Source organism: Eurosta solidaginis, chromosome 5, assembly GCF_040869045.1.
Source record: "Eurosta solidaginis isolate ZX-2024a chromosome 5, ASM4086904v1, whole genome shotgun sequence".
NCBI classification, from domain to species: domain Eukaryota; kingdom Metazoa; phylum Arthropoda; class Insecta; order Diptera; family Tephritidae; genus Eurosta; species Eurosta solidaginis.
The window spans coordinates 165,935,602-165,955,176 of NC_090323.1; the positions used below are offsets into that span (position 1 = coordinate 165,935,602).

At 36.0% G+C, this 19,575-nt stretch overlaps 1 protein-coding gene across 1 annotated transcript in view; it reads left to right on the forward strand.

The window, feature by feature from the left end:
* Rh50 (Rhesus blood group-associated glycoprotein Rh50) overlaps positions 1-17,167 on the forward strand; it is a 127,476-nt gene extending 110,309 nt beyond the window's left edge. Inside the window, exons 6-8 of the mRNA XM_067790210.1 lie at positions 12,892-13,092; positions 16,453-16,546; positions 16,605-17,167. Coding sequence (XP_067646311.1) covers positions 12,892-13,092; positions 16,453-16,546; positions 16,605-16,702 — 393 coding nt within the window. The 3' untranslated portion in view covers positions 16,703-17,167. The remainder of the gene's footprint in view (positions 1-12,891; positions 13,093-16,452; positions 16,547-16,604) is intronic.
* Positions 17,168-19,575: the final 2,408 nt, after the last annotated feature.

Sequence of the window (19,575 nt, forward strand, 5' to 3'; positions counted from 1 at the left end):
TTGGCAACGAAAAGCGTACAAATAGCAGACCAGCGTGTATTGAATACCAATATAAAGCGCTGATAAGAGAGGGTTCAAAAAAAAACTTCGACACACATGTTTATATACCATCAGATCCAGAGTTCAGGATAACATTGCAACACTCATGCACAAAGCCCTTCCTTCTCATTTATTCGACGGGACGGCAAACACATGAACATCACCTGCCGCCAAATTGCCTAAAGAGATAAACAACGTGCCATATCAGTATAAAAGTTTATAATTTTAATAGAAGTTTTTAAAATTCATCAGTTTTATTGATTATTAAGCTATTATATATACATATTTAACTACATTAGATACATTTCTTTAAATTGAATGCTCCAAACAATAGGTTTTTGAAACCGTAACTGTTGAACGATGTTGTGGACACACAGGTTTTTTGCAAACCGTGCAGCTTTCGTACGTTTTGCGACGAATTGAGCTAGGGCAAACTGCACAGGTGGCTCGCTGACTAGGTTTTCTTTTTTTTCAGAACAGTGCCTGCCGAAGTGCTTGGTTGCTCTGCGTCCGCTCTCATATTGCGTACAATATCTGCTGACGGTTGAGTTCTTGGTAGCGTTTTTCTGCGTTCAATTTCCCCATGAACAAGGTCTAAGCCAAGATTTTCGAGGAAAAGTCTACGTTTATATCTATATCTTCACTACACTCATTAAAATAATCATCGCTGTCAATGATCTGCTCTATTTGGCTTTGAGTCAGACGATTTGGCCTCTAAACCCAATTGTCATAAATAAACACACCAATAATAATTAAATATTATAATAAAAATACTTACAGAAGCTTAGAATCTTTCCATTTTTATAAGAATTTAACAAAAACAAGCTTTTGCAGCAAAAACTTAACCACAAAAAAGGCGGGACTTTATATGTAAAACAGCTAATGGTCACAGAATGACCTGAAGGTGCGCGCACGTAAGTTTTGATGTTACTACCTGTTTATTAAATCAAATTCATTTTTTTTTATGCTTTTTCTATGTCAGTACACAAAGTTATGAAAGGAAATTGTGAAATGTTGTTAATATTAGGAGTTATGATAAAATTCAACAAAAAAGGTCATGAAATGGCCGGAATGTAACAGAAGGGTTAAAAGGTACGCTACAAGTTTTCTATTTTGGGCAAGAGAACTCCGAGTGAGAAAAATCAGTTTTAACAAAACTTGAAATCCTTTCGAAATATTATTAAATATATTGAATCATTTTTAATTTTAATTATTCTTTTTTAAAATTTCCTAATGTATTCGGTCAGCAGACACTACGCAAGCAACGCCAGCGAACAACTGGCATTAAATTTTTATTAGTTTGCGCTGTTTGTTAACTTTTGATTACAAAAGTACTTATTTAGGCCCATAGTGCAGGGCAGAAAATATGTACAATTGCATGTATGTTTGAACGTTATGCAAACATATGTTAGTGTGAAAAGAGTGGGGCGTAAGCGTGCAACACGTCTGTCGTTTCTCGTATGGTGGTCGTTGCAAAACCTAAGTACTCTTCAGTGACTAATTTGCATTTTGAATTAAATTTAATAAATTTGTTATAAAATAATGACTTTTATTGATATATATATTAGGCCGGGTCGATTTGTGGGGAGGCAAAAAAATCGCTCATTGCTCTGTGAAAATCACATCAAAAGAAGAAACTTTGCCGAAGGACCCATACCTCTAAAACGAATTCTGATGCCCCCCCCCCCCCTTTGGGTCGTAGGGGCAAATTTTGAAAAATCCCACTTTGAAATGCCTATGTTTTTTCTTTTTAGAGTTTATTTTTCTCTTTAGAAATTTATTTAGTCAGAACATATGTAAATGAAAAAATGAATTTAACTTAGTAATAGAAAAGAACTTAAAAAATAATTATTAGAAATTAGCGTTTTTACAACCCAGTTTAAAACCAAGGCATCACTGTGATACAATTGCAGATCGTAAAATTGCTTGTGTTGTTTTTTTTAAGCCACCACAAGACACAGCAGGTAGAATTGAAATTGCCCCTACCGAAAAGTACGACCCAAAGGGGGGACATCAGAATTCGTTTTAGAGGTATGGTTCCTTCGACAAAGTTTCTTATTTTGATCCCTAGAATACGATTTTCACAGAGCAATGGGAGATTTTTAAATCGACCCGCCCTAATATATGTAGGATGTGAATTCATTTATTTATTTTCCAAAGTACATCGATTGTTACATTTATACTGATAATGAGTTATGATGATGATTTAAATATGTGTTAGATGAATTAAACTGTATATTGGCGTGTTACTTCGTTGAAATTCGTACGTAAACTAAACTGTCGTCTTTTCGGTTTTTACTCGTCCGTCTCGTTTAGGTTTAAAAGTCAGTGTTGTATTTGTACATCTGGGTTGCATTTTTACGTCTGGTTTGTTAGTCACTATGAGGGTTGTATATCACCGTAAGTACGTCCACTTCTGGTACGTCCCTTATCCGTTCCTACAATCGGCCGTCCTGACATTCGTTAGTCCCCGAACTAAGCTTGCCATTTTTTCATAAATTCCGCTACTGTCGTCGTCCGGGTTGGCCCTTCGTGCTCGCCTACCTTTTCGACATCATACCGACCGTGATTTAATTTGCGGACAACTTTATAAGGACCTAGGAATTTTTTCTTAATTTTCAGAGCGGAACCATACTGTATACGCTTTATAGCTACTAGCTCGTTTTCTTCATACGTTTGTTCGGCTTTTCGCTTTGCATTACAACTTTTCCGATTCTCTTCTTGAATTGCCTGAATGCTATCCCTTGCTGTTTCCCTAATACGTTCGCCCTTGTCTCCAATTCTTGTATTGCGTCATCCACAATAAACTCATTTAAATCTATATCTTTTGTTAAACGCATATTAAGACCTGTCAGAAGTTTAAATGGGAATACTTTCGTGCTACGACCGGGATAATTATTTAAAAACTGCTGTACATTCCCCACGTTTTTGTACCACTGTTCCGGATTGTTCAAAGAAAGTTTCGTCAACATTAGAATTACGGTTCGGTGGATACGCTCCACTTGACTGTTACCCCTCGGAACTCCTGTCGCTATATAGAGGTGTCGTATACCTTGCTCACTACAGTAGTATTTAAAAGCTTGTGAAGTAAACGCTGCACCTCTGTCAGTTACAATTCGTTTTGGGTTTCCAAAAACGGTGACTAGTTTGCTCAACCTGTCAACTACTGCTGATGCTCCCGTATCTTTTGTTGGGTATAATCAAAAAAACTTGGAGAATGCATCTACCACTGTCAAAATATGGTTATAACACTTTGCTGTAATTGTCAGAGGTCCTAAGTGGTCTAAATGGTACGTGCATAACGGTTGATCATCTTTTGGAATTGGTGTGAGAAACCCCTCTTTCTTACTCATTTTTGCATTTGCTACAATACACTCTACGCAACTGGTTACAATCTTGGCTACCTTTTGACTAAGCTGTGAAATATAGTATGACCTTTCTATTAACTCCTGCGTTTTCCGCGCAGCACAATGACCCTGCCTATGCACGGTTTTTATTATACCCTCTTCCATCTGACAAGGCACAACGACAAGCTCTTTGGAAGGGTCTTTACATAATATGCCATGGGATATATAAAAATCTTCATAGGGTCCCTTTTCAAGAATCGTCCTAACAGCTTTTATCCAATCATCGTTCAACTGAGATTGCAACAACCGATGCCTTAAGGTATCTTCCATTTGTAGGCAATACATTCTGCTTAAGGCATCTACATGCCTCATCTGAGTTCCAGATCTGTGTACAATTTGATAGTCAAATTCTTGTAAGAAATACGCCCATCTTGCAATACGAGGCGGCACGTCTTTTTGCGCATCGTAAGTGCGAAAGCGTTACAATCGGTAACGATGGTGAACTTAACACCTTTCAAATAAATTCGCCACTTTTTAAGAGCAGCAATGACTGCCAAAACCTCCAATTCATATGAACTGTAGTTCTCTTCTGCGTGACTTGTTTTTCTACTTAAAAACTGAACGGGATGAAAATTTTGGTCTTCACTCCATTTTTGCATGAAGATCGCCCCATAACCAAATTTTGACGCATCCGTGTGAATCTCCGTCGTTGCGTTAGGGTTATATAACCGAAGAACTGGTGAAGTGGTTAAAATGCTTTTTAACTTTTCGAAAGAAGCTACTTGCTCTTCTCCTACTTTAAAAATACTCTCTTTTTTTAACAAGTCAGATAAAGGTCTTACTAAAATTGCATACTTGTTTATGAACCGCCTAAAGTATGACGTTAGTCCAAGAAAACGTTCGAGGGTTTTCTTATCCCTCGGAATTGGGTAGGACTCTATCGCTTGTATCTTTTCTTCAGATGGCCTAATTGTACCTTCCTCAATGATGTAGCCCAGAAAGTTAACTCTTTTCTCTAAAAATTGGCATTTCTTCCATTTGATACGTACACCGTACCGCGACCCTACTTCTAAAACGCGTTTCAATTTTAGAAAACCCTCGTCAACATCTTGCGATGGAATGATGATGTCATCCATATACATCGCAATAGTCCCATCTTGTATTAGTTCTCTGAACACAAAGCTTACAAACCTGCAGAAAACCGCCGGCGAGTTGCATATACCAAACGAAACGTATTTAAATTCGTATTGTCCATCGGGTGTCACAAAAGATGTGTACTTCCTTGAATCTTTGGCGACTGGAACATGGAAGAACCTATCTTCCAAGTCCAATGTTGTGAAAACCTTACCTCTTTGCAACCTGTCCAGCACGTCATCGATGGGCGCCATGGGAAAATTATCTCGGATAATTTTTTTGTTTAACAATCGGTAATCACAGCATAATCTTTTTGACCCGTCTTTTTTCCCTACTATTACGATGGGAGATGCGTAGTTTGAAAAGCTTGGCTGGATAATATCTGCTTTCAACCATTCTTCAACTTGTTGGCTCACAAAATTTTTATCATCCAAGGCCAATCTGCGTGGACGCTGAAATACAGGTACTTCGTCACTCAAAAGTATCTTCATTTCAGTTTGGCACTTTTCGATACGTTGTGGCTTGTACCTTTGTATTAACTCTTGAATAATTGTGTTTTCGCTGTAGACTCCTGCAGTCATACATAACTTTGCAAACTCTTCTAATAACTCCATCTTTTTTCCCTCACTACTTTCTTTTGATTCTGATAGCGTACTAATCCTCTTCTCGAATTTTGTACCTTCTGGCTTTACACTAATATTCACTTTATCGAGTACTGATGTACCTATAAATACTGAATACAGAATCGCGTTTTCACTAGTAATGTGAAATTTTTGTAAGAACTTCAAGTCATCTACTTCAAGCTCTGCGACGAAACTACCGCACGTCGAAAACTCTTTTGCACAAGCGCCGTACAAGGTTCGCTTGTCGTCGGTAACCTCACCGCTGAAATTAATTTGGTTGAACACATCACGCCGGATTAGGCATAAACAACACCCTGTATCGACCAAAGCATCAGTTTCCAACCCACCCACCTTTACAATTTTCACTGGCAACTTAATTTTTTCCTTTTCCATATCTACAACATTAATTTTGTCAGATTCTTTTTTAACTTTCACGATTTCAGTACTCTTACACTCAAAAGACGTGTGTCCAATGCCATTGCACTTAAAGCATTTAGTTTGTTGACTGGTGCAGTCACGAATGAGATGTGTGCTACTTCCACATCTAAAACATGGCCTTGACACCTTTTGAGCGCTAGAAGTACTTGCTGAACTCTGGATTGGTCTAGAGTTTTGATTGATCGTTTTGCAATGAATTTTCTCATAAATTTTAATTTTTTCTTTAAGCTCACCAACGGTCTTTGCCTCATACAAAACCGTTTTGTTTAGCCTGGTGTCTACTATGCCCTCTATAAAGTATGATATCAAACTTTCAGTGTCACTATTTATTGGTTTACCAATTTCAGTAAGTACATACAAATACTCAAGAAACGTTTCGCTTGCTTTCTTTTTACGGTTTCTTAATTTGCTATGTACTTCAGATGAAGAAATTTTTTTTCCAAATTCCTCGATAAGTGCATCTTTTAATAACTCCCAACTGACTAAACCTCTCTGACTTCTAATAAATAATTTCGCTGCCCCTCTTAGCAACTGCTTTCCATATATGAATTTCTGCACACTATTCCACCCTACTACCACAGCATTCTCTTCAAATTCATTTATCCATGGCTGTACATCAACGTTATCATCACCGTTGAATTGTGTTAGACTTTCCTGTATGTCTTTAAAGGTAAACATTGATCTACCAGCCGGTGCGACGGCGGCAGCGGAATTTGTTTCTGGTGCATCTTCATACCTACAACCCGATTCGTCATTGTCATCGTTGTTACTTATCTCGTGTCCGTAGTGTGATAATAATCTTTGTTGTAACTCCGCTTTACGCCCCGCAGTAGATTGGTCAAGTTCACGGAGTGCTTGCTGCAACTCCTTTAAATTAAATGTAAGTATTGTCTGTCTGTCCATTTTTTACGCTACGCTTTTGTAGTATTTAAAGTAGGTATTATGTTATAAATGAAATTTTGTGTTTACCAGTAAGAAAAAATATTCGAATAATAAAATAAACGATCGCTTAAACAAACTACTTTGAATGAAATATATAAGTGTGCATGAATATATGTAAGTTATTTTCTTCGCTTTGTTGTGATATTGATTTCCACCTATCTGTTGTTTCTCCTTTGCTTCAGCTTATTCAATGTTCCGTATCGCTTTGTTTACTTCTTTTACTTCAATTTGACTTTGTTTTATTATTGCTTTCTTCTCATTTGCTGTCTATTCTTTGCTCTTCTTCCTTTGATGTCTCGAATTTATTTCTTTCCTTTGTCTTCGCTTTACTTTGTTTTGCTTTTGGTGTCTCCTTTACTTCATTTGATACTGCACAACTTTGATTTGTTTCTACTTGTGTCAGTCGTTCTATTTTCTCGCTGCTTGTGTTGCTACGTTTTCTCTGCTCTGCTTTCCTTCTGATGTATTCTACTATTGACTTCGCTTAGCTATGTTTTGATGTTGATTTCATTACTTCATTTGATGCTGCACAACTTCGCATCGTTTTATTTTCTTGTTGCTTGTATTGCTACGTTCTCTCTGCTCTGCTTTCTTTCTAATGTCTTCTATTCATTTGATGATGCACAACTTCGCATAGTTTTATTGTATCGCTGCTTGTGTTTCTACGTTTTTTCTGCACTGCTTCCTCTGATGTCTTCTTCTATTCTGCTTAACAACTCTTGCGTTCTCTTTTGCTCGTTGTCGTTATATTTGTTCTGTCTCTATACGAATTCGCTGTTTTCGTGCCAACGATTTGTCTACTCAAATTGTATTCGTCGCGTTTTGAACGTTACGCAGTTTAAAATTTTATTTCGCTTCGTTGCCACTTTTCACGAGCTTTTGATGACGCTTGCTTAATTTCAAAATTGTATGCTGCGATCGACTGCACAGCATTTGACGACGCTTTTGTGTCTTCCGGCGTTGAAAATTTATATAGCGCTTGGAGACGCTTGTTCGTTATGAGCTTTTTCACGTACGTATGAAGTCTGCACAAATATTGTAATGCGTTTGATGACGCTTGTTAATTATTTTGCGCTTGAAGACGTTCACAAGTTCAACTTTTCAGCGTTTGGCGACGCTCACACACAGCACAATACACGTTTTATGGCACGATCACGGTTGAGCCCCCAATTTGTAGGATGTGAATTCATTTATTTATTTTCCAAAGTACATCGATTGTTACATTTATAATGATAATGAGTTAAATGAAGTATTTGATGATTAAAATATGTGTTAGATGAATTAAACTGTATATTGGCGTGCTACTTCGTTGAAATTCGTACGTAAACTAAACCATTGTAAATTTTACCAAGTAGCGCAACTAACAGCTGATCGATGAAAATTCGCACATTCACACGCACAGTTCTCGACTCAGTTTCAAAACAAAACTTTAGATTATTTAATTCAAATTTTAAAGTGAGATAATCCTTACAAATTTATGTATACAGAATATATATGGCGTTTTTGTTGTTATTAAAACAATAGTTTTATTTATATTAAAGCTTTTATCATTTTTTTTTGGACTTTGAAAAATCTCCGAACACCATTCCTTCATTATATGACATTCGACTGCCTAGTCCACTGCCTTCCACTCTATTCGCAACATAACCTCTACTTAAGCTGCCAAACTATATAGTAAACAATGAACTAAACTGTCGTCTTTTCGGTTTTTACTCGTCCGTCTCGTTTAGGTTTAAAAGTCAGTGTTGTATTTGTACATCTGGGTTGCATTTTTACGTCTGGTTTGTTAGTCACTATGAGGGTTGTATATCACCGTAAGTACGTCCACTTCTGGTACGTCCCTTATCCGTTCCTACATATATATTTATACTCATGGAATGGCACACACAAAAACACACTAATTTAAATTTAATGTTTGCATTTTTGTAATTACTGTATGGTTGAAAGTTTTCAAGGACTCTCGATTTTTCTTCGTAATTAAATGTGAAAATAGCGTACTTTTGAAGCCAATATGACCGCTATAATATTATAGCGAAAAAGTGGACGTATTTTGCTTTCAAATTTCTCACGAACTTCAAAACAACTAATTAGGTTGTAATAATTTAAATTTTGATAAAATTGCCATAACTTTTTAAGTTGAAACAAAATTTTCAGAAACTTTGAATAGATTTTTGCAAAAATGTTTATTATTAATTGCTTTGGGCTTTGATGGATTTGGCAGAAATTTCTGAAAAGTAGGAAAGTTTGAAATTACTATTTCCTTAGAAGTGGTCTTGTAACTTTATTTGAGACGGTTTTTATACTCAGTTGAGCAGAGCTCACAGAGTATATTAACTTTGATTGAATAATGGTTGGTTGTACAGGTATAAAGGAATCGAGATAGATATAGACTTCCATATATCAAAATCATCAGGATCGAAAAAAAATTTGATTAAGCCATGTCCGTCCGTCCGTCCGCCCGTCCGTTAACACGATAAATTGAGTAAATTTTGAGGTATCTTGATGAAATTTGGTATATAGGTTCCTGAGAACTCATCTCAGATCGCTATTTAAAATGAACGATATCGGACTATAACCACGCCCACTTTTTCGATATCGAAAATTTCGAAAAACCGAAAAAGTGCGATAATCCATTACCGAAGACGGATAAAGCGATTAAACTTGGTAGGTGAGTTGACCTTATGACGCAGAATAGAAACTTAGTAAAATTTTGGACAATGGCTGTGGCACCGCCCACTTTTAAAAGAATGTAGTTTAAAATTTTTGCAAACTGTAATTTGGCAGTCGTTGAAGATATCATGATGAAATTTGGCAGGAACGTTACTCATATTACTATATGTATTCTTAATATAAATTAGCAAAATCAAGGACGACAACGCCCACTTAAAAAAAATTTTTTTAAGTCAAATATTAACAAAACAATTAATATCTTTACAATATATAAGTAAATTATATCAACGTTCGCCTCCAGTAATGATATGGTGCAATAAAAAACAAACATAAAAGAAATTTTCAAAATGGGCGTGCTCCGCCCTTTTTCATTTAATTTGTCTAGGATACTTTTAATGCCATAAGTCTAACAAAAATTTACCAATCCTTTTGAAATTTGGTAGGGGCTTAGATTCTAGGGCGATAACTGTTTCCCGTGAAAAAGGGCGAAATCGGTTGAAGCCGCGCCCAGTTTTTATACACAGTCGACCGTCTGTCCTTCCGCTCGGCCTTTAACACGATAACTTGAGCAAAAATCGATATATCTTTACTAAACTCAGTTCAAATACTTATCTGAACTCACTTTGTATTGGTGTTAAAAATGGCCGAAACCGACTATGACCACACCCACTTTTTATCGAAAATTACGAAAAATGAAAAAATGCCATAATTCTATACCAAATACGAAAAAAGGGATGAAACATGGTAATTGGATTGGTTTATTGACGCAAAATATAACTTTAGAAAAAAATTTGCAAAATGGGTGTGACACCTACCATATTAAGTAGAAGAAAAAGAAAAAGTTCTGCAGGTTGAAATCAAAAGCCCTTGGAATCTTGGCAGGAATACTGTTCGTGGTATTACATATATGTATAAATAAATTAGCGGTACCCGACAGATGATGTTCTGGGTCACCCTGGTCCACATTTTGGTCAATATCTCGAAACGCGTCCACCTATAGAACTAAGGCCCACGCCCTTTTAAAATACTCATTAACACCTTTCATTTGATACCCATATCGTACAAACAAATTCTAGAGTCACACCTGGTCCACCTTTATGGCGATATCCCTAAATGGCGTCCACCCATAGAACTATCGCCTACTTCCTCTTAAAATACTCTTTAATACCTTCCATTTGATACACATGTCATACAAACACATTCCAGGGTTACCCTAGGTTCATTTTCCTACATGGTGATTTTCCCTTATTTTGTCTCCATAGCTCTCAGCTGAGTATGTAATGTTCGGTTACATCCGAACTTAGCCTTCCTTACTTGTTTTATTTATTTTTTTGTTTTTTCAAATTAATGTTTTCGGGTTTCTATGGCAAAATTCATAATTAAAATGTTTTAACAAATATTGCAAAATTAAGTAAACGTGCAACTGACGATGTAAGCAACTTGTGCCGATTCTGCGGAAAGTAAGTATAGTAAGGTATTTTATCTTATATATATAGAAAATTTTAAATATATTTATAGTTGAATTTCGTTTTTAAAATTTTCGAACCGAAAAAAGGAAAGAATATTTTTAACGAATTTTATGAATTATTTTTATCTCTTGTACATTTTCGTTAACTCCGTTTTAATTGATTTCGCAAATCGCTTTTAAAATAATAAGGAAAGTTTAAAAAAAGGGTGGGCGTGTTCACGCCTACATTTAAATATATTACTCTTATGTTCAAAGGAACTCTCACCATTTTAGCTTTAATATGATTTTGAGCTGCAATGAAACCAGAATTAGGGAAAGGAGCGTTCAATAAGTTCTTCCAATGTATATCCGAGTGGATCTTAGTGTATCAGATTTTTATTCGACTTTTTACTAGAAATATATGAAAAGAGCGCTGTTTCTCATTCCACTGAACAAAAATATAGCGATAAAAGTAAAACGTTATTGTAATTCAAATGTTAGATAATATTTAAATCGTGGAGGTGCGAAACAAAATAATTGGCCTTGTGGTCACTTGAGAACAAAAGGGTTTACTATGTGAACATTTCGAAAAACTAGGATGGTCATATTGTCAATATCATTGACATTGAAGTGGTAATGAGGTCAATGACGTTATGTCCGTTGTCCCTATGTCAACCTTGCGTTATATCAGTGTAATGTAGTTGCATACCATAGATATTGCGTATTTTTTACCGTTTGATCTTTAAACAAGATTTAAAAAAAAGTGGGTGTGGCCGTCAAGCCGATTTTGAAAATTTTCTCCCAGTCAACTCTTACTTTCAAGTCCTTTTTTAACAGTTATCCGTTCTGGGCTCAAACAAATACGTGTACCCAACTTGTAAAGATTTTTTTTCCTGTCGTGTCAGCGGACAGAAAAACAAGTGGTCGGACAGACGACCATGGCTCAATAGAAATATTTTTCTACACTATCGGTCTGTTATCGAAAAAATAACGAGTTGTTATCGAAAAGTTATAGATATGTAATTAAAAATTATCGGTGTGTTGTAGAAATATTATTGGCGTGCTATCAGTTTGTAATCCGTCGCGCTATCAATTTGTTATCGATATTCCTTATTAAAAATTTTTCAATTTTTTATCGAAAAGTTATCGTTTTTCTTTCATATATTTATCGATTTTTTATAGGAGTGTTAATAATTTGTTATCGGCGTTTTATTGATTTGCCAACAACGAGTGACCGGTTTGTTATAAAGCAGGTATTGATATGACTTCAAGATAACATCCATGCCACTTCTGTAACTCGTCGATTAAAAGCCGATAAGAATCGCAAACTAAGCTGGTTATTCGGCAATAACAACCCCATGTCTTATAATAATTCAATCTCGATAACAAGCCGATAGTAAAACGATAACTTATTGGTATAGATTGTTAACGAAAAGAGGCGAACGAATATCTTTTTGAAAAGTCTTAAGTTATATGTTTTTGATCTAGTTTCACTGCGTTACGTCTGCATTAATTAGTTTACAAAAACTAGTTTTCTATAGGTACGCCTGAACTTTTACACACCGAACTACGAGTACTTTGTGCTCACGCTTTTTTTATTCTCTTTACGACCATTCGATAATTTATCTTATCCGAATCATTCTGTATCACACTTGTACGCCACGGAATATATATCGGGCGACACTTCCTTCGAGTTTGAGGATAGTTTAGGTCTGTCCAACTGTATGAATATTTATCTAAACTAGATCTGAAAAATCGCACGAATAATTTTATTTGTGGTTATGGCGTTTCAGCCGCTGCAATCTTTATCGTGACTTTGACTGAACTGTGAACAAGGAGCGGTTTGATCTAAATCGCAGTTAACATTAACGCAATCGCAATTGGGTGGTCCAATATTGACTCTGCTGTTTGTGTAACAAGTAACAATAGGTGCTGCAACAGTAGAATAAGTGGGTGTCGCAATATGAATTAGTAAACCGTAAACTGCAGCTGCACTTTCTCCTGAAACATAGGTTGTCTGAACCTACTAGACCATAAACAACCCGAGTTATTTATAAAATGTATAACGTACCCAGGTTTCGAGAAAGGGGCTCAGAAAAACGTTACTTTCGCCATTCTCTGCTTTTCAACGATACCTTTTTGGTCCGTTGTAGTCAACATTAAAAAAATAACTTTATTTTGCAATAAAATATTTAATTTTTTTATTTAGATTTTTTATAATTTATAAATAAAAATTCACTTTTTTTTACAGCCCCGTATAACAGCTGTAACTGGTATACATGACACTTGTGGAGTAAATAATTTACATGGCATGCCGGCCTTATTATCAGCTCTAGCTTCTGCGATTTTCGCTAGTTTCGTAACAAAGGAACATTACAAATCTGAATTGGGACAGATTTTTCCAGCTATGGGTGACGTTCCGGCAAATAACAACTCGACAATTATACTTGGGGTGAGTATTTACATGGTGAGATTATTTATAGTGTCGTCCCCTTGCTAGAAACATGAATGTGAAAAAATAAGTATATTTAGAGTCAAGGGGAAGAAATTATTATATTGGTGGCGGATAAAATATGGTAAATTACTGTTACTTTCCGAGCGAAGTAAGAAGCCCAAAAGATAATAATTGTTTTCGGAGAGAAGTAAAAAACTAGAAAAATAATTATTTAAAAGCGAATTTCATAATAAAATTCACACTTGTTACCATCCCTGGCCAAAATAAAAAAATTTAAATATTCCACATTTGTGGTACTTACATTAGCGGTTTTTGCGACGAGCTTAGTTATTTATTTATTTATTTAACATAGTGGTTGAATCCATAAGACAAAGCCTTTTTAAGTACATCAGCAAGTTTTAAAAACAAAATAAATAAATCCGTCCATTTTTTTTTTTTTTCAAAATCTTTCTTTTCGCAATTCTATTAATTTGGTTACTGAAATTGAATCATTCTCGAAACCGTTTTCGAAAAAATTTTAAAAATCGGAAAAAATGTTCCAAGTTTAACTTTTATTGGTGCTCTCTGAATTTTCTTGAGTATGCAGCCGTGAAGCCCAATCGATTTTAGTACGGCAAAGTACAGATTATAAAAAAAAAAATAAATGTAAGGCGCGATAACCTCCGAAGAGATCTAAGGCCGAGCTTCTCTTCCAATTTGCGTCGTGCTCCTCTTGATTTTTCCCTACAAATTGGCCGGACGGGACCTACATGTTTTATGCCGACTCCGAACGGCATCTGCAAGGCAGATGAGTTTTCACTGAGAGCTTTTCATGGCAGAAATACAATCGGAGCGCTTGCCAGACACTGCCGAGGGGCGACCCCGCTTAGAAAAATTGTCTTCTAATTGAAAAATCTTATTTCTAAAATTTTGATGTTGCTTTGCCCGGGAGTTGAACCCAGGGCATACGGTGTGATAGGCGGAGCACGCTACCATCACACCACGGTGGCCGCCTACAGATTATAGGTCTCTCAAAACTCGCATTGATTTTTGACATTTAGATTTTTCTTCAGACAAGGCGTGAAAATTTTATTTTACCTTTAGAGACCCAACAATGTTCAATAATAGTGCTTGTTCCTCTCCTACTGACTCTCGCTTATGGATAGCCAGATTTGTATATTGACAAATCCATATTCTTAAACAGCGATGCACATAAAGCAGTGATAAAGCATAGGAGTTTAATTCATTTCGACGAAATGCTGTTGGCTGCTGGTGGTTAGCTAGCCTGTGTTTGTTGAGCCACTGTTTTGTAGTGCAATTTTAGGAGCAGGTGAAGTTACAGTGAGGGTCGTAGCGTTTGAACTGCGCTACAAGCTTTCTACATTGTTCGAGAAAAATAGGAAAATAAATTTAAAAACATTCAAAAACAATATAAACAAGTAAGAAAGGGTAAGTTCGGATGAAACCGAACATTATATACCAAGTTGTGCACTTGAAACGCTGTTGTTTTTTGCTTTGTGTGGTTAATATTGTTATAAGGCTGCATCATAAGTTGATTATCTCCACTCAGTCTATATAATTTGATAAGGATAGTGTCTCAGACAAATTTCAATGTAATACCTTTAATGACTTTTGATTTACGGCTTGTTAAATTTCCAAATTTTCTTTTTCTAAATGTGGGTGGTGCCACGCCCATATTAAAAATATTTTTGAAGGTTACCTTTTTCATCATAAAATCAAATCTACCAAATTTCATTAGCTTAGTTGTATTCGTTTTTGAATTATCTAATTTCATTTTCATTCTCACTACCAATCAATTCTAGGTTTTTATAAGCCCGTATACCAAATTTCGTGAAGATATCTCAACATTTGCTCAAGCTATCGTGTTAACGGACGGACAGGTGGACAGACGGACCAACGGACATGGCTTAATCAAATTTTCTTTCGATATTGATGATTTTGATATATGGAAGTCTATATCGATCTCGACTCCTTTATACCTGTACAACCAACCGTTATCCAATCTAAGTTATAACACTATGTCTACAAGTACGGTTGGGTAGAAGAGTCTCCCCAAATATAATAAGAAAATGTATAACTGTTTTTGATTTTAATCAGACAGTTTCGATTCTACAAACAAGGCGTGATAATTTTTTGTATACAGAAATACTGAAAGTTCCTTCCGAAAAATATTTGTAAGAAATCAATGCGAGTTTTGAAGCACCTATGAGTATTACTTGCTAGAATAAAATTGATTGCTTGATTGATATCCAAAAAAATAATTAAAAGAAAAACAGCTTAAGCTAATCTGTTTTCTTAGAAACAATAATTACATTAAGTAATAATAATACTAAAAGCTAGGAAATAATTAGGTAGGTCCTAGGTACTAGTCATAATACTCCTCATCAATCTAAGGCGTTGATCAGACAATTAAATAAAAGCGTTGGACGCGTAAAATTTCTATTGATAATCATAAGTAAGACCAACTGAACCTTAACCAGGTTATCCTGATAATTTGTTACAATCTAACTCCTCAATACATAATCCTTCCAAAGGTTTTTTTTCGATTCGGCGCCACGTATGCTTGTCCCTCCTCGAACTCCAAAGTATTTTGATGTCACTTCTACCGGACTGTATGTTATATGGGTCAAGTCGGACCACAAATACGAGTACTTTTAATATCCCGCACCTAGCGGGATTTTTTTTCATAAGGCGATTTCTCTTTCTCTATGTAATATGTGTTCCAAATATGAGCCAAATCGGACCACAAATACGAATTTTTTTAATATATCGATCCTTGCGCCACGTGACGGGGATTTTTTCACAGGCCGCTTTCTATTCATGTATGTATTATGTGTTCTAAATATGAACAAAATTGGGCCACAAATACGATTTTTTAAAATATTTCTATCGGAGCTTTTTTCTTCTTATTATTACATTGGCATCGGGTCCTGAACTATATAAGCTTGTAGCTTATCGGAAAGTTACTTGAATTTTAATTACAAAATTCGTTCCGGCTGGCCGGCCTGCCAAGTCAAGCTAAATAAAACCGTTTAAAAAATTGAGATAGCGCGAAATAAAAAGTTGAAAATTGTAGAAATTTTGATTTTTCTCCAAAACGTTTTTGAGATTGGTTTGCAAAGTTCCAGTTACAACATTCATTGTATTTTATTCTTAAAATATCGAAAATAAAATATAAAAGTTTTATTGACGAAACTTGAAAAAATTGCCGCTGGTATTTTTCTGCCCGCTGCTTTATATATATGCATACGCATATTTTTGTGCGATTTAAAAAAACTTGAAAAGCTCTTGAGCTCTTGAATAATATTTGAAAACCAAAGACAGCTTACCATATGTGTGTTATCTCCTTTTTTACAGGGATTTGAACGCACTGCTTCCGCTCAAGCTGGCTACCAACTCGTTGGCATTGCCGTGACTTTGTTAGTGGCCATTGTTGGTGGCATTCTAACAGGTGAGTTCGAAATACGTTTTCCTCAGCATTGATACCTTTAACCTACTTTTCATTCCAGGAGGCGTTCTTAAGTATACCGGTGTTCGCAAATTGCAAAAGGACGAACATCACCAAGATGAGTTGTTCTGGGAGGTGCCAGAACCCAAAGAAGACTAGTAAAGTGTATATATAGCATTTTTTAATTGCACTGTTTTAAAGCTTGTATGTACAGTTTTTGGTACGAATTTAAACTACTACTAAGGAGCTCAGTGAGCCTCATGCACAAAAAGCAAGCATCTGCACTAGGGTTTTGATTAAAAATGTGTCTATCTGGTTTGTGCAGGAAAACCAAATAAGTCAACTTTTACTCAGAGACTCAAGTCTAAGCGAGGCTTCGCTTTTTGTGCATGAAGCCCAACCATGCTTTTTTGGCCGTTTGATGCTCAATTTAGTTTAAACACCAAACGTGCTGCACTATTCAGGAAATCCAAAATCTATAGTAGTTGTAGAATCTGTTGGAAGCCTTAGTAGGTTTATAGAAATACGAGAACACATTTCAGTCTCATAACTTAAATTTTCTTATAGTATAACATCGAATATTATGTTTTATATAAACATTTAATAAACATCACTTTTTTTGAATTTGTGTTTCATATTTATTAAATTTTTTTTTAGTTTGTGTTTTTTTTTAATATTTTCTCCAGTCATACCTTGATATATCTTGCTTAGAACTATATATGATATGAAGCTGTTGGTCACTTGAAGATTTTCCATAGAAGATATAGATTCCGTTCTTGCTGACTACGAAACCTCTCCTCTCTCTGGGATCCGTAGTTAATGGATTACCATCAAGTCAAACGAATCTAAAATGATCTCAAAGGATGAATAGAGATATCCCTACACTACATGGAATAGACACTGTCAGTCTTTCCAGATATAGAGGGAGACTTTGACAATATAGAAATCAGTTTCCAACGCCCTAGATCCACTCGCAGGTCCATTTGACTTGAATTGAATCGAAATCCTAGAGGGGGCGCTTCGCAGGCTTTTACGTGTAGGCAGTTAAAAGCAGCCCCAGAAGCTAACAAGAAAAAAATACCACCGCTTCGACTACCCTCTCTAAATGGTACTTCTATAATATTCCCACATTCTGAGCGTAGAGAGGGATATTACGTTAAGCTGAAAAATCAAAATCGAACAAATGTCACCCATAACCTTCTACTGGTGTAAGAGAATGGTCAGCAGAAACTGGAGTCTAAGCCCAAACTCGTTATGTGTCTATAAGAGGCCATCGCCATACCCATACTAACATATGGGGTAATAGTATGGTGACCGGTCATGGACAAACCACACAATATGAAAAGTATGACAAGAGTACAGCGAACCAGCTACCTCTGGATCTTCAAACTCTAAATTGTTCGGCAGTAAGACTTGACGAGTCTGACTGTTAGAACTAGAAGCAGTAAATGCAGGTTTGAAACCATGGGCACTTATATACTGTCGGTACTTCAGGAAGTTACACCGTAAAAGGAATCAGTGCGTTCATTGATCAAACCAAATGGAGCCCTAACTAGTCCTTCTAGAAACAGCAGCAGTTGGTTCCAGGATAAAGTGCATCAAAATGCCGAACCGTCCGCTGCTTGTGTTCCAACCAATAAACGTACCCTCCCCATCGTTTGCGAGGAATTCTTTCAGTACAACTTTTCTGGGATTGAAGGTATATTTGTGGGATCGTAAGCATTATTGACTTGTTTATACTCCTCAACACCTTCGTCGGAACGTCTATAACCTGATCTTGCATCCTTGCTTTAAGGCTTTCAAGATCACTTTCTATCTTTCCCGCGTTTAGAGTTTTATAATTGTTGTCCTTTTGATTTCTCTTCCTGGGGTGCTGTATGTACAACATATCCTCCGCCTTCTTATTTATTTAGAAGAAGCTAGAGCTGTCAAACTTAAGAATGGAGGTGGTTCATTGGATTCATCCCACAATATATTGAGCATGACGCTTAGAAGTTGCATTTCTACAGGCTTTTTCAAGAATTGAATATCTACTCAACCAAAAGGGTTCATACGATCAAGAAGAGTCACAGTCGCGGATTTCTTTCTACGACATTCATTCTCTCGGAGAAAGTCGGGGGCACAGCAATACTTCTCTTTGATCACTCTGAGAGTGCAGTTATCTCTAAGTTACCTCTCTTTGGCTTATCACTCACTTTATTTGTCCAGTCTGTTGTTGGCATCTCACCACTGCTTTAAAGTCACTCTTGTATGACTCTCATGCAGATATTTTTACAGTACAGGGAATAAATCAAGCCGGTACTCGTAGACAGTTCGCAATCGTTGGTGACGTCGATTACCTTTCTTACCCTGTCGCAAACAACAACATTAAGAAACTTGGAATTATTTTTATTTATTTTCATTTTTTGAATTTCTTCTCCTTTAAAAATGCGAACTATACATATTCGAAGTGGAACTTTTTTTTGTTAAAACTTTTAATTGCACTTTGTATTGGTGGATGTTTGTATTGTTACGAATATTAGCAACACTAAGGGGTACTGCCATCTCTAAGCCGATGCTAAGCAGTGACTTGATGCAATCAATAATTCAATCATTATGTCTACACATATGTACGTATACGCAGGGAGACGCAACGCACAAACACATGCAGATATCTTATCTGAGATATGCAATATAATTGTGGAAGTGTCGCTCACAAACACACGCGCATATGAGAGCTATACACGAACATCTGTAGTTATAATTATAACAGATAACCAACTAGTACACTCTAGAACAGAAGCGCCTAGAAGATGCAACGAGGAAATCAAAGAGTATAAAAGGCAACAAATGTAGAGACGCTGGAATAAGTTTTGATTAAGCACGCTATCTGTCGAGCAATAGTAGAGTTATTTATTGTGAAGTACTTTAATAAAGACCATTTTGCATTATCGGATATTGGAGTTATTTATTCAACAGTTTAGTGATTCGAACTTAGCAGAAGGTTGCAAATAAGAGGATTTGCAGTAAATTCGTTACAATTGGTGTCAGAA